Raw genomic sequence first — 16,102 nt, forward strand, 5'->3', positions numbered from 1 at the left:
ACCTGCGCTGGCTTGAGCACCAAGGTGTTCCCTGCCGCCAGACACGCTGCGCTTTTCCAGGCCAGCATCATCAGGGGGTAATTCCAAGGAATGATGATCGCACAGACCCTACGGAAGGAACAAACAAAACATTCAGTTGCTCAGCATCGGCTCTAATGGGACAGACCATGTTCACAAGTCACAGAAGAAGCCTCCTCTCACCCTAGGGGTTCTTTCTTGGTGAAGGTCAGGTTACGGTTTGGGCGAGCTTGGTTAATTGGGATTGTAGAACCCTAAAAAAATAAAAAAGAGATTTGATGCCAGTGCAAGGACATGAATTTCACTTTCTAGAAAAGTCCACTTGTATCCTGTCATCTCTCTGCTTATTGCCATAACCACGGACTGGAGGCCCAGACGCTCGGGGGGGTGTCTCCGGAGGGGCCCGGATGCCAAGACCAGTGAGTCTGAGCTTGCCTGGATTTTGTCACACCAGCCTGCAAAGTAGCGGAATGTTTGCACAGACATGCCAACGTGGGTCTTCAGGGCCAAGGTATAGACAGCGCCCGAGTCAATGGTCTCTATGGTTGCTAACTCCTCCTGGTTTTCTTCCATTAAGTCTGCAAGTCTGCAAAACATGGAGCCAGGGAAAAAGCAGGGTTGAGAGACAGGTCAGCATGCCCACGCATCACTCTGTCTCTCTCTCTCACACACACACGTACAAACACACATGCACACACACAAGTCAGGTTTACAGAGTAACAGCTACTGATATGGCTCTGTATGTTGGAAACCAAATTAACATAAACCTACCAATTATATAAAATTAAATTGCAAATGTGAACTTGACTGTGACCATACAGAAAGTTTCAAACCAAGACCACAAGGCAAGCCTGTGACAATTGAGGAAAATGATACCATGGCATTTATTATAAATTGCATTTATCACATTAGAGTGGGGTGGGCATCTTGGTCTCAGGCTTCCTTTGACCATTTTAGTTCAGATAGAGGCATATCTCCTCTCTCAGCATTTATCTGTGCAAAACCTGAGTTCTGCTTGTACTCCCACTCTTGGTAAAGAAGTCACAATACAAGTGATTAGGCAAAGAGGAGTGGGGGAACAAGTTAAAATATCTTTAAAAGGGCGTCATGGTCTAGTGCAAACTGCTGGGTTTGGAGCCAGAAGGAGGAGGTTTGAATCATGACTCTCTCACTTCCTTCCTGTCTAGGACTCAGTTTCCTCATCTGTAAGATGGGGGAATGCACTAGAAGACATCTCTGGTCTCAGGGATCCCTTCCAACCCCAGATCTGTGCTTCTGAGAGTGAAGGAGCAACTCTGCAGCCATTAGACGTGGGTTCCAAACTTGACTTGGAAGTTTACTCCCTAATCTTTGTGACTTCTGGGCCGAGTCCTGACCTGAGCTCGGTTTCCTCTTCTGTAAAATGAGGATAATGACACTTATGCTGCCTGCCTCATAGGAATTTGTGAGGATAATGTTTTGTTAAAGGAAAGTTGTTGATTGTAATTCGGGTTATCATTTTAATGGAAGGCAGTGAGCAGGGACTGATTTTTCAGGGCCTGGCACACAATGGGTGCTTAATAAATGCTTGTTGACTGTGTTCCTTTTAATGAAGTCACTCTGGGAAGTGCCTGATTTTGCCCTTTCAATAAGATCTGGTTTCAGCACGTTCTCAGGATAACCCATGTTCAGACAAATGTGAACAATCAATCAAGTTGAACACAGGTGTGTTGGGTGAGCCTTAGGCACACCTGGGAAGCAAGCCAGGTGTGTTTTTGGTGTCCCATCCATCCCTCTTCTGCCCTCTGGGGCTCCTAGTCCCAACACTAGCCAGAACTGGGATCAGGTAGGGGGAGGAGGAGAAGGAAAGTTGCTGTCCTCTGAAAGCTCTGTGTCATGGGAATGGGCACTTAGCTTCAGGATAGATGAACGGATACATGACCCCTCCTGTTTCTGTGTTCCATATGTAAGGTACTTGCCCTGTTGCCCACCTCCCCCTTCCTTCCCAAACTTCATCTCCCACCCAAGGTACCTTGTGCAATGTAAACCTAAGGAGAAAGCTGTTTTAGCACATTGTGATATAAATACAGGGATTCCACAGGTAATGGGACAATGTAGATGGATAGGGAGAAATATTCTGGAGGGATTTAGAAAAAAAAAAAACAACTTAGCTAACACCCCAAAGGCAGAGAACGGGTGTTTCGTTTTTTGTTGCTGTTTTTTTTAAACACACCTGTACATCAATCTTCCTCTTTCTCTGGGGTTCATTCTTCCCCATTCACCGTTTTCAAAGGCATCTTTAGCGGCTGCTACTGCTTTGTCCACATCAGCCACTGAAGCGTAAGATACTTTACATATGGTCTATTTCAATACAATGAAAGCAGATTAGCTGTAAGAGTTATTGCAGTCAGAAAGGTTTGAGATTTTGAATACTTCCAGAGTCTACAAGGGTGCCTTATAAAAGTCTAATAGTCATTTTAAATGTGCTAAATTATTTGATAATAGTATTCATTTATGGTATGTATTTTATTGCTAACATTGGATAAAAGCAAATTCATTTTCTAATCCCACCACTCAGGAAAGCACCAAGAGTTGCAGAAAAACACGGCAATTCTAAACATGAAGGCCCCCCGCAGTGGTACAGTCACTTCTCCCTTTTCACTATATTGGAACCTGAGCCTGTAGGGAGACTACACTGGTTCTGGGTGGGAAGGGGAGAACAGAAATTTTGTGTGATCAGGACTTGTGTCCCGCAGGCCTCGAGGTGGGTCCTTCTCAGATGCTTGCTGAGGGGGACCCCTGTGGGCTTCGGACAGAACCCTTAACTGGGACTTAGGGGCTGACTCAGGATGCTGCTTTGTCTCTGTGTGACCTAATCTACTCTCCGTGAGCTTCTGTAAATGAAGAACCACATGCTCTAAATGGTCGTCATCTCTACCTCTGAAACCACCGTACTTCCTCATTTGCTTTCTCTCCCTCCTTGCCTCCCAGGTTCACATCAGAGACATCCTCAGCTCTTCTTCCACCCCAACACCCATGGCTGGGCTGGTCTCCTGCCAAACCTTGTTATGCTACATCCAGAATGCATGGATTGGTGCCTTTCTCTGCTCTCAATCACCACCTAGCTCAGGCCCCATTGCTTTCTGCCTGGATTATTGCAGTGCCCTCCTCTTGGTCTTTTTGCTGGCCTCCAATCTCTCCCCAGTCCAATCTAACCTTTGCATGGTGGCCAAAGCAATCTTCCTCCAAGGCAGGGGTGACCCTTCTCAGTTCATGTCACAACTACTGCAGTTGCTTCTGGCTGGTCTCCTCATCTCCTGTCTCCCCTCACTCTTGTCTGTCCCTGGCTCAGCTTCTAAAATGACCTTCCTAACGTGTGTGTGGGCCTGACTATGATGACACACTGCAGCAGCTCTGGAGGGCTCCCAGAACCAAGGACAAAAGCCTCTGCCTGACTTTTAAGGCCCTTCCAACCTTCCCAGTCTTCTTCCCCCATTCTCTCATCCAGGAATATGGTGTCCTTACTGCTCCTTACCCATGACACACGGGCATTCTTCCTGGCTGGGATCCCTGCCTGGACTGCTCTCCCTCTTCCTCACCTCCATCACCACTAAAGGCCTCCCTTCCACAATCCCCCTCTGTCTTAGTGCCCTTGGAATCACCTCCAGTTTGTCTTGTCGGTATCTCATTTGGTTTGAGGCTGCCTCCTCTATTAGACTGTGAAACCCTTGGGAGCAAGGACTGTTTTTTTTTCTCCTTCCTTTTTATCCCTAGCACTTAGCATAGTGCCCAGAAATCAAGAAGTCAAGTCAGTCAATAAACCTAAATTAAGTGCCTACTAGGTACCAGGGGCAGCTAGGTGATGCCATAGTGCACAGAGCACCAGACCTGGGGTCCAAAAGACTCCTCTTCCTGAGGTCAAATCCAGCCTCAGACACTTTCCAGCTGTGTGACCCTGGGCAAGTCAATTAATCCTGTTTGCTTCAGTTTCCCCATCTGTAAAATAAGCTAGAGGAAGAACTGGCAAACCACTCCAGATCTCTGTCAAGAAAAACCCATATGGGGCCATGAAGATGACTCAGCAACAGGTGTCAGGCACTTTCCTTAGCTCTGAGGATACATAAGGACAAGAAGCACTCCCTGCTTTCCCGTAAAGATGCTTAATAAATCCTTGCCGACTGACTGACCATTTCATTCTCCTACTCAATAAACTCCAGGAACTTCCTACTATTTCTAGGATAACAGAAAATGCCTTGTGTTTAGCCTATAGAGCCTTTCATAGGCCTGATATTCCTTCGATTCAGGTCCTGTCAAACTGGCTTATCTGCTTTTCCCCATACAAACCATTCCATCATGTTTCTTCTCAACTTAAACACCTAGGGTTACCTAGTGGGACTTACTAAATATGGCCCCATCTTTGGGTAAGGCAACACCATGGATGGAATCTTCCCAATGGATGTGAGGCCTGTGTTTCATGGTTACCTACAAAGTTCATGAGCTACACCCTAGAACGATGACTTACGGATCCATCGGTTGGGTTGATGGTGTCGTAGGTCCGTCCATCTTCGGCATCCACAAACTGCCCATTGATGAAGCACTGATGAGGCATTTTCAGTGTCATATTATTGATGTTTTTTGAAACCTGAGAAAGGCCCAGATAGGAAGTTTCAACAGATGTGCATGCTTTCCTTCTCAACACAGAAACAATAGCTGACAAGGGAAACTATGTAAGTTCGGGGAGGGAAGCTGAGTCTATGTTGTTTTAATCTCCACTGAGTATTTGATCAGCACGAGTCAGAGTCATACAAGACATTTCTTCAAGAAGGATGAGGAAATGACTAGGTCCTCTAGGTACTTGGCTTGGCTCTGTGCTAAGAATCTGGATTCCAATTCTGGCGCTGCCCCTTAGTATCTGTGTGACCTTGGCCAAGTCACCAGACTTCATTTTACTCATCTAAAAAAATCGAGGGGGTTGAACTGGTCCACTAACTGACTCTCAGGTTCCTTCCAACTCTAAATTTATGATCTCAGAGTACTAAAAGTGAGGTTCTTCCTGTTTTGAAGAAGTTGTGGGTTTCTTTTTTCTTTCCCAGGTTATAAAAGAACATGGTATCATGAAAAAGCATCTAGACTTGGAGTCACACACAGATCATGAATTGGAACGTGAGTTTAGAGGTCATCCAGGTCAAGCATCTCATTTTATAGATGAGGAAACTGGGTCTGTCCCTACCTGGTGGCATGACCTAGTCCCAGTCTCCCCCTCTGGACTGTAGTTTCCTCATCTGTTCATTTTAAGCTGGACCAGGCTTTTAGCTCTGGAATGAATGAATCAAACCCTAAAGCATGGAAACACCGCCCTCTAGTGGCTGCATGTTTTGTGCACCCAGGAGCTAGACTAGGGAGCTCTGAAATCTAAAGTTCCTTTAATACCAATTGATTTTTCATGAATCCCAAGCCCTTTTTGTTTCTTGAAGTCCCCTTCCTTGTCTCTCCTGCCTTCTCATCCTGCTTTCCTCCATCCCTTCCTTCTTGTTTCCAAAACCTTAAACGCAGTGCACTCTGAATCGTGGGTTGGACGACAATATGTCCCTGCCCCAAGCTCCATTTAAATGGCTGGCTTGGAGTGATTATCACTAGTTACAGTTTTTGTTGAGTTAGTTATTTTTTTCTTTTGTTCATTACTGACTACTTTTTAAAGAGGCCTATTCACTCAAGGGGTGTTACCTCCCTCTAAGTGAGTGCCTGGAAAGGCCTTAACCTAAAAAGGTCAAGGCCTCCCAGTGCATCCTGGACTATCTCCAGTCATCCTGATGAATATCTGGTCACTGGATTCAGATGGCTCTGGAGGAGAAGTGAGGCTGGTGACCTGCACAGCCCTCCCTCACTCAAAACGAAGTCAAGTGCAAGTCATGTCATCATTTCTCTGATGGCATGGTCTTCTTTGAGAAGGATGAACACAGATCTATATTATCCCCAAAGGAATCTGCCTCTCTGTACCTTCTAACCATGGCTCCTATTTCTCCCCACATGATGTGCAAAGACAAAGATCATTCTGCTTCCTTCTTTTCCACTAAGAGAAGCCCTCCAATGCTCAATGGACAAGAGGAGAGCAGCTGGTAAACACAAGAGAACTTACATAGTCCACCACCAGCTCTTCCTCTTGATCCTCACCCCGCAGCTTCCTCACAACCATCTGAATGAAGTCTCCAAACTTGGTGGCCATGTACACGTCCTCATTCTGCAGCTGAAGGCCACCACATTTCTGGCGGATCTCTTCAACCAGCCTTAAATCAAAGGAAGCATTAGTCTGTATGACTGGCATGTCAGTGGGAATGAATCCAACCCCAGAAGTTGGGGAGGGGCATAATGGAGGTTAGGGTCCAGGTACGCCAGTTTCCCCTCTACTGCTCCTTCCTGCATGCTGTACCACTTTGGGGTTGTGTGGGTTGAATCACAGGGAAGGAACTGGCCTTGATCTGGATAAAAACTGGCACCCTGTAATGATGTAATTTGGTTAAAAGGTCATAAATTTACCCCTGAGCTCACCTTTTGGGATATGACAAAATTAATCAAAACCACCCTCCCAAAGGCAAGAAGGATTGGCTACAGACTAAGTCTCCTTGCTCTGTGTAGAATGGTTAAGCTTGGAAGAGCCAGATTGGGCCTTTCTTGGCTCTGCACCTGCTTAGTACACACTTAGAAGGAGTGTCTTCTTGGCTCCTAGGTTCACATGATGGGACCTGTTGCCACTTCCCAGCTTCACGCATATTAGACCTACTTAATTAAAGGAGATGTCTCTAGAAAATTTAGCCCTGTACTGACCCTGAATCTCTGCTTTCACCCTGCTCTCCAGGGAGGCCCTTTTGGCCTCTGTCTCCACTGATATTTTGAACGGTTGATTTTTAGACACTCAACCCCATTTAATACTCCTTACTTCGTATCTGGTTCCATGCCTGACTAGCTCTCATCCTGCTTAGGCTTTCCTCTCTGTGAGTAGCATTGGCCGCCTAACAATGGAGCTTCTTGTATTTCATGTGTCGCTTCAGTGGAATTCAAGCGTTACAACTTGCCTGGTAACCATCATCCTAAGTTTATTTCACTGGGCACAGTTTTTTGGGTGAGAATAAGGCATTCTGGCTTCATAGCCTAAGTCAGGATCAACTGTGAGTTTTTTTCCCTTATTTTGCCAGCGCCCTGAAGTTTCCTCAACATGCTCCCATGCCCTCTCCAGCACCCACCTTTCTACTGTCTCCCTTCATTGGAACATAAGCTTCTGGAGGCTAAAGTGGATCTTATTTGCTCATTCCCAGAACTTATTACAGTGCCTGACCCACAGTAAATGTTTAATAAATAAGCTCCATCTATCCATTCATGCATCCATCCATTTCTCTAAATTCATCTCTCTCCATTCATCAATCTGCCATGTCAATCAAAAATTGGACAGGAAATCAGCAAATTTCAAACACGTCTGACTTCAAGACTTTCCAATGTACTATATCCTTCTTGTAGGTGATTAAACCAGTTAAAGAAATGAATGTGAGGTTAAATTAAAAGAGGAGATGCAAGCAGCAGAGATTTCCTGGCACTTAGGGACCAAGGGAAAACAGGCCAGGACAAGAAAAGAAACAAATGTACGTGTGATTATGATGAACTGGTTTACATGCCATAGGTATGAATGGCTAGCAGAAAATGTCAAAGGTGTTAGTGATATTACCTGACAACATCCATTGAGCTTGCCCCAGATTTAAAGAAGTCTGTGGAGTCCTCAATAGCAGAAATGTTACTCAGAATTCCTGCCCAGATAGCCTGCACAAGAACGGAAGTGGTTATGTATGGAAATAATATTTTTAAAAGCAGCCACATAGGAACCAAGGGCATTTTCCATCCCAGCCTTATCCCCTCTGCCCCAAGAGCGAGGGTGTGACAGAACTCAGATACAGAGTTAGATGTTCACCTTGATTTCTTGGGCCACTTTCTTCTCCTCATTGGTGAGTTCTACCACACATGTTTCTCCCGTTGAAAAGTATTTAGAAGCAGGGATCATTCTTCCGTCTTCAAATTGAATATTTCTCACCATTAGCTACAAGGTGAGAAGAGTGGCTGGGTTAACTATAAGATGAGGACAGGTTAAAGGGGCAGAAACTGACCTTCCCATCAGTTTGGGATGATCCATGGGGACAGGGACAGAAGGCATCAGAAATTCCCCCAAAGTTACCAAGTTTCAGGATGCTTCCAGCTAACTTACTGATTAAAATTAAGAAGTGTACAATCCCTGGATCTGGACTTCTATTCTATTCTTTTATCTTCTAGCAAAGTTCCTAGTGCTCAAAGGACTTTTAAAAATAAGGAAAAATGGCAGCAAGTTTGATGGGATCCAGAGTATTCCCTGGATATCTTTTTTTTTACTGTCTCTGGAGGCTACTTCTCTTTCAGGCCTATTAATTGCCCTTAACCATCAACACATTCAGAGCAGGGCAGGGTCTGACAATGGGTCAGCAGAGATGGCCCAGATGGGCCATTGTTGGTGAAAGAGCATAGACAAGTTTTACTTCCTCACTACTTTGCCCAAGATGGGTCTTGTTTTGTGGCCTCCAGCTTGTGTCTTTTTCAGGCACAAAAGTGATGTCTGACAGTCATCTGTCTATGTGTCCCTAAGAAGTTTGGTCCTAGGGAGCTAATGAATGTTCAACAACTTGGGGGGAGGGTCTGGCAGACACATTTGAATTTAATCTGTGTTATTAACATTTTCTCCATGGCCTTCTTAAGGCTACTCAATTGATAATACACATTGAGCCCTGATTTGTGGCCTTTGGGGAGTTCAGAGCTGGAAATGCTGCTGACGGAAATTTAACAACCAACCTCTTGAAAGCTTGTCGGAGCTGGCTCCAGCACAACCCTGGCCTTGGCCACCTTAGACCACGGGGTTTTATCTGGTTTTGTGTCATGGGTCCATTTAGGCAAGTGTGATGAAGCTGATGGAGCTCTTCTGACAATCATGTTTTTAAATACATATAATAAAATACATAGGAATGCAAAGGAAAGCAATTCCATTCAAATATATGTATATATATACATATATATATACACACACACACATACACATATGTGGGCATATGTATGTATGCATGTATTTTAAAGTTCACGGATCCCAGGTTCAGAATCCTTGCCCTAGAGAATGATTCACTTAGCACTTTTGCAGAAACTCATCAGCCAGTGGACCACTATACAAAATGCCAGAAAGTATCTACAGAGGACTATATTGGGGAAACATTATGGACTGTACTATTTCCTTTCTCTTATCAACCACAGGTTTTTTTCTTTTTTTAATCTCTGCTACTACTTCCTTCACCCCGGAACACAGTAAGCACTTAAGTGCTCACTCACTCATTCATTCTTTCACTCACTCACTCATTCATTCATTTATGAGGACCACAGTTGATTGTGTTTTCTAACCATGAGGGTTTTCATTATGTAGCTTCTTATTTAGAGCAAGCAGGGGGTATTATAGAATACATTTGAAACTTTGTTTGGAACATGCATATAAATACTCCTGTAATAATTATAATAGCATTGGAAACAATAAGGCAGGTTATAAATGTGAAATTTGTATCCCCAAATCTCCATCTGGGAAGATAGAAACACAGTCCACCCTGCTTTGAAAGAAGTACTTCCTGTACCCTGTGATGGGACCTAATCCTCACATCTGAAACTCATGACCTATTTCGCCATGAGATGTTTTTAGAGCAGGGAGTTAATCCAGTGAACCAGACAAGAACTCTGTAAGATCTCATGTCAAAACAAGTTTTTTATCTCTCAGTGAGCTAAAGACCTACAATTGCTAACTTTCCTAAATTGGATGCTATCAAAGATGATCCCTAATGTCAAACAGTGATCAAAACAATTGAATCCATCTCAAAAGTGCTTGATGTTCTAGCCAGGGAGTGTTGATACTCACAGAACCCACATTCCTCAATCTAGTGAACTCATTGCTTTTGACCAAAGAGATAAGCACAGTACAGCAGGGGGAGCTGGGGCCACCCACCAAGTCAGCCAATTCAAATCAGTCAATTCAACCATGGATGACAGACCACCCGGGCAGGCCCTTTTCACTTTCTTACCAAGAATTCGTGGGTTAGGCCATAAACAGAAACAAGATTTTTCAAAATATCAGTTACTGTCCCAAGGACTCACCATTCTGCCGTCATTACCAAAAAGAACCAGCCCATTTTTGGTGACAAGACCAGGCTTCTCAGCACCTTTGATTGTTAGGGGTTCTCCAGGTGGCACGGAACCATCCAGTAATGATGAGCCATAGAAAGTAACTACCTAATAGGGACATCAATGAAGACATTAGGAAAGAAGCATTTTTTTTTCTAACCAGGACCATCTCACAGGGCCAGAAAATGGTGCCAATATTTTGGAACATGATCTGGCAATCTATCATAGAAATCACAAGAGTGACCATATCATTTAACCCAGCAATCCCACTGAGAGGATCTGATCCTTTAGAGCCAACAGGAAATCTCCAGCAAAGTCTTCTTCTGATGCCTCCATGGGGTGTGGACAAGACTGTGGGGTCTGGTAAGGCTGTGGCTATAGAGTACCAGCTCTGACAAGGCCTTCTGAACTGAAGGGCTTTGAATCCAGGCCTCCAGATGGCCTCTAAGGGTTGTCCAAAGATCAGCTTGGCTAAGATTGTGGAAGGTCATCAGAACAGGGTCCTAATGGCCTCATTTCTCCACCCCAACGATCTCCCAACCTCCACAGGGGCTGCAATCTGCATCAGCAGAGGAAGCCCTCGACTTAGCTCAAATGTCACATCCTTCGGAAGGCCTTTCCCAATTCCCCCAGATATGACTGCCTCCCCCCACCCCCATTGCTGAGTATTTATTTTGTATATTGCCCTTGTTTACTTATCTGTGAACATGTAGAATTCCTCTTGGTACCATGTAAGTTCGTTGAAGGCAGGGACTATTTTTAAATTTGTATTACTAGATCCTAGCACAATACATAGTCAGCATTTAATAAATTCTTGATAATTGATTGAGATATAAAGTTTTAATGGATTTTAGTCCACACAATTTCAGTATGCTCTGCTGGTGTGATTTCACAATCCCCCTAACTCTCCCCTCCAGAAATCAGAAATTAATGCTGTTCTAGGCTGCATTAATAGAAGGCCATATTGCAGGGCAGGGGAATCTGCTCGGGTCACACCTAATCTGGAGGACTGCTCAGTTTCACATTTCAGTAAAGCCACTGACATGCTGAAGTATCCAAACGTGAGCAAACAGGGAGGAAAAGGCCTTGAAACTGTGATGAGAGGATCCATGGGAAGACCTGGGTGCATTTGGATGGAAAGGAGGAGGCAGCAGGAGGTGAGAGCTGAGAGGCCAAGGCCTGGTTTCCATCTGTAATATTTCTGATACCTATGTGTTCATCCTTCATTGCCAAAGAAGACCATGCCATCAGAGAAATAATGACATGACTTGCACTTGACTTTGTTTTGAGTGAGGGAGGGCTGTGCAGGTCACCAGTCTCACTTCTCCTCCAGAACCATCTGAATCCAGTGACCAGATATTCCTCAGGATAACTGGAGATGACCCAGGATGAGGTAATTGGGGTTAAGTGACTTGTCCAAGGTCACACAGCGAGTGAGTGTCGAGTATCTGAGGTGAGATTTGAACTCAGGTCCTCCTAACTCCTGCACTGGTGCTCTATCCACTGCACCACCTAGCTGCCCCAATATTTCTGATAGAAAAAACAAGAAAAGAAAGTCAGATGCAGCCCTTGGACCTACCTGGTTGTCTATTTCTGCCCAAGCTCCCGGCACTTTGTCATGACCTCGAATCCAGTTGTGCAAAGCTGCTGCAGGCTGATCCCAAGGAATCTAGAAAGGAGGGATACCCAAGTGACTGCTTCTGTGCTGGACCACGTGGGGTGTGCACAATGACAACATGTCTCTTCATATTCTATGACGAGAGATTCTGTAGCTTAACTGACTCATTTTACAGAGGAGGAAACTGAGGCCCAGAGTGGGGAGGAGACTTGCTCAGGGTTAAACAGGGAGGGAGTGGCAGTACAGGATTTAAGCCCAGGTCTTCTCTGCTCTTTCCCCTATACAGTGCTCACTCCAGTCACAGGAAATATATTAAGATGATGAATCTGAAGTCTTTTCTTCAAGATAAAGATCTTACTAAAAATATTCTGCATATATACATATATCATATACATATCCATAAATTATCATGTCACTGGTAAATACATCAGTCAATGGACAAGCATTTCTTACATGCTTACAGAGCACTGTGCTAAGCTCTGGAGATACAAAGAAAGGCAAAATTGCATTTCCTACCCTTAAGAAGTTTACATTCTAATTTGGGAGACAACATGTATGTAACTAAATAAATAAATGATTACAGAGTGTAACTAGAAGGTAATCTCAGAAGGAAGAGACTGGGAGGGCTGGGGAGAAAGGAGAGGGACAGGGAAGTTCTCCCACAGAAGGCTGGATTTTAAATGAGTCTTGAAGAAAGCCAGGGAAGTAAAGTTTTTGGAGGTCAGGCATTTCAGGTGTGGGGGACAAGGGCAAATGCAGAGAATAATGAGGGAAATAATACTTGCAAGACCTTAATTGGATCCTTTTTTTAATGACAGAGGGAAAAGAGAGGGGATGGAGGAGAGAGAAGAGATGGGAAGGGAGAGAAAGGAGAGAGGAAGGGGAGACAAGAGACAGAGCGAAAGGAGGAAAGGAGAGAGAAAAAGAGGGACAAAGGGAGGGAGAGGGAGAAAGAGAGAGGAAGTGGGGAAAGACAGAGAAAGGAGGGAGAGAGTAAAAGGAAACAGGGAGGAAAATGAGAGGGAAAGGAGTTAGATGGAGACAGGAGGAAAGGAGAGAAGGGAGGGAGAGAGAGGAGGAAGAAAGGAAGGAAAGAGGGAGGAAAAGAAGGAAAGAAGAAAAGGAGGGAAGGAAGGAGGAGGGAGTATCTACTAGGAAGCAGACTCCATATGAGATGAAGAAAGCTGGGTATAGATGCTGTTGGTACTATGCCCTCTTCCTTACTGGAAGTCCCCACAAGCAGGGAGGAGACCAGGGCAGGGGCTCAGAGAGCTAACAAGGTAAGGCTTTGAGACAGACTGACACACTGAATTCTATCTACTGGAATTGCTGAACCTTTAAAAAGGACTTTTTATCATCTGGGACCAAAAGGGTTGAGAGGGAAAGTGAGGAAGGGGATGGTGTACAAGTAGTCACATCGTGGGGGCAGCAGGCATGGCGGATGGAAGGATAGACCGTCCCAATCAGAGAAATACTTATTAAGCACCTCGTATATTCAAGGCAAGATCTAGAGGTGGTTATGCTGCAAAGCAGCCTGGACCAGTGGACTGACTGCTCCCTGCCTCAAACCTATTTGTCCTGGGCTAGTTGTGGTTTGAGTTTGAGGGATACTCTAAGCATGGTATCGCAGAAAGAACACAGCAGTTCTGGGTTTGAATTCTGGCCCTTATACGTCTGGGGCAAGCAACTCTAGGTCTCAGTTTCTCCCAGTTTTCCAGGAATACAAGGAGGTAGTTCTCAACAGAGGATCGATCTCTAAGGTTCCTTCCACCTCTAGATCCTGATAATTCAGATTTTAAAATTAGTCCATAAGACCTTAGCATTTTCTTTTTTCTGGATGCCTTCGTATGTAGCTCCTTCTTTAGACTGAGGGATACATGGAGCTTTGCCATCAGCAACAAGTTGGACAGCTTCTACCTGAAAGTAAAAATAAACATCACCTTTGAAAATACAGAGTAAACTGCTCTCCATCTAGAATGTTCCATTTAATTTATTATTTTGGTTAGTTAGGGGTTATTTTGGTTAGTTAGGGCTTGCTATCTCTGGAACAACAAGTTCAGAGACTTAGATGTAAATTGGCACCAAAATGAGATTGAAAAGAAATGAATCTGTTCTTGATGATTCAGAAGACACTTGAGGATCCACCAAGTCATTATGAGATAAAGCAACACAGAGGAGAGTGAGATTCTACAACTGATACCAGTTTTCTGGTGTTCTGCAGAAAGGGTTACAGTAATTTTTAAAGACTATTTCCTAAGGTGCAGAAGAGAATGTGTATTGGTGGAGAGACTACCCACAGTGATGTAAGTATAGATGAGAAGTGGAGAACCTGTCACCTTGATCTTGAAGTAAATTCTCCTTGGTGGCAAAAACAGACTTACCATGGCCTTGATTCCCTCTGGGAAAAGAAATCGATTATAAAGGGTATCCACTGTGTCATTGGGCTCCACATCACATTCCCTTTGAAGGAGAATAGGCCCAGTGTCTAGACCATCATCAGCCCAGAAGATGGAAAAACCAGCTTTCTTATCTCCCAGAATTAAAGTCCTGTAAAAATAATTGTTTCCACTTAAAAATAAAGCCCTCAGATGGATGTGATAAGTTACACAATAACTAGCAATTGTAATTGGGTCAGGAATAACTGCCATCGGGAATTCACATAATTAGTTAGCAGACTGAGAAGGGTTAAGAACCAATTATTGTAAGCCACTTTTCCTCCATAGTTTTGTAATCTTTTCTTATTTTGGTCAAGTCTTGCCTGCAATTTCATGGTTGTTTTTCAGTCTGTTTGGTTATGTTTGACTCTTTGCGACCTCATCTGGGGTTTTCCTGGCAAAGACACTGGAGAGGTTTGCCATTTCCTTCTCTGTTGTTTAACAGATGAGGAAACGGAGGTAAACAGGGTTGGGTGACTTGCCTAGGGTCACAGAGCTAAGAAGTGTCTGAGGCCAGATCTGAACTTGAGAAGATAAGTCTTCTTGACTTCAGGTCCAGAGCTCTATACACTATGGCACCACCTAGTAGCCATTTTTGTTGTCATTACAGAAGTTCATGTCTGAAACATGTCGTTGATATGTATTATTACTACTTGGCTCCTAATTCTGTCAGCTTCCTGCTGCAGGATAATCTTGGTTTGTTCCCCCTGATCTGATGAATGCCTACAATCTTAAACACAATGGGAAGGTCAGGAATAGCCAGACAATAAAATTGGGAAAACCCAGCACAATGTGAAAGGGAAAACAGGTATTTCCTTTAGGTTGAATAATACAGGCAGTTCCTCCCAAATCTGCCTGGGATTCTGAACTGTTCACGCGGAATGACTATTTGCTATTGAAAGGGTCCGAGAGTTTGATGGTGTGATCCCCAAGCTCCTTCCCAGGCCCCCTTTCTCTTCACTTTGCTTTGGTGACTTTATGTGCTCATGGCCTGACTCGATGACCTCTCTGCCCATTGCTCTTCTCTCTAGGTATCCAGCTCTACTCTCTCTTGCCCTCTAGTCCCATTACCAACTATCCATTGGACTCTGACCTGGAGGTCCCCAAGGTATCTTAAAATCAACCTGCCTAAGACATAACTCATTATCTTTCCCCCAAATGCTCCCATTTTGAACTTCCTGATTTCTGTTGTGGGCACTAATACCCTGACAATCAATTGAGAAATATTTATTAAGTGCCAGTTCTGTGCCATACAAAGACAAAAAGGAAATAGTCTAGTCTACTCAGACAAGACAACATATAGCAACTAGGTGGCACCATAGTGCCAGGGCTTGGAAATTAAGACTTCTCTTCATGAGTTCAAATCCAGCCTCACATACTTGCTAGCTGTGTGACCCTGGGCAAGTCCCTTCACCCTGTTTGCCTCAGTTTCTGTATCTCTAAGATGAGTTGCAGAAAAAAATGGCAAACCCCTCCAGTATTTTTGCCAAGAAAATGCCCCAAAATGGGTCACAAAGAGTTAGACATGACTGAAAACACTACCATGAAAGAGAAGTGATTTGAGTGGGGAAGCAATTCTAGTTGGTGGGGTGGAGAGGGCTAAGGAAAGGTAGGCTCATGGTAGAAGGCAGCACTTGAGCTACACTTTTGAGGTAGAGGTAAGGAGGAATTCCCTTCCAGGCACCAGGGCCAGGTTATGCAGGGTAAGTGCCAAGCAGAAGATCTGCCATTTGGTTGTAGAGGAGTGGGAGCCAACAGATCACCCAAACTCACAGGAAAGAGCTTTCTTGAGCAGTGCAAGAGCAGTCCTCACTGAGCTTTAAGCATCTTTTTA

The 16,102-nt window shown here is 44.3% G+C and overlaps 1 protein-coding gene across 2 annotated transcripts in view; it reads right to left on the reverse strand.

Annotated features, from left to right (window-relative positions):
• The window catches only part of ALDH1L2 (aldehyde dehydrogenase 1 family member L2), a 58,021-nt gene that overhangs the window by 13,997 nt on the left and 27,922 nt on the right, over positions 1 to 16,102 (reverse strand). The window contains exons 4-15 of one of the 2 annotated variants that reach the window (XM_072655804.1): positions 14,215 to 14,380; positions 13,649 to 13,750; positions 11,795 to 11,884; positions 10,189 to 10,323; positions 7,952 to 8,077; positions 7,712 to 7,803; positions 6,134 to 6,281; positions 4,520 to 4,639; positions 2,231 to 2,358; positions 454 to 604; positions 202 to 272; positions 3 to 108 (exon numbers count right to left, since the gene is read on the reverse strand). In XM_072655804.1, the coding sequence (XP_072511905.1) occupies positions 3 to 108; positions 202 to 272; positions 454 to 604; positions 2,231 to 2,358; positions 4,520 to 4,639; positions 6,134 to 6,281; positions 7,712 to 7,803; positions 7,952 to 8,077; positions 10,189 to 10,323; positions 11,795 to 11,884; positions 13,649 to 13,750; positions 14,215 to 14,380 (1,435 nt within the window). Of the gene's footprint in view, positions 1 to 2; positions 109 to 201; positions 273 to 453; positions 605 to 2,230; positions 2,359 to 4,519; positions 4,640 to 6,133; positions 6,282 to 7,711; positions 7,804 to 7,951; positions 8,078 to 10,188; positions 10,324 to 11,790; positions 11,885 to 13,648; positions 13,751 to 14,214; positions 14,381 to 16,102 lie in introns of both variants that reach the window. The other variant, XM_072655803.1, reaches the window with a different exon arrangement.

The sequence above is a fragment of the Notamacropus eugenii genome, chromosome 3 (genome assembly GCF_028372415.1).
Source record: "Notamacropus eugenii isolate mMacEug1 chromosome 3, mMacEug1.pri_v2, whole genome shotgun sequence".
In the NCBI taxonomy this organism is placed as follows: Eukaryota; Metazoa; Chordata; class Mammalia; order Diprotodontia; family Macropodidae; genus Notamacropus; species Notamacropus eugenii.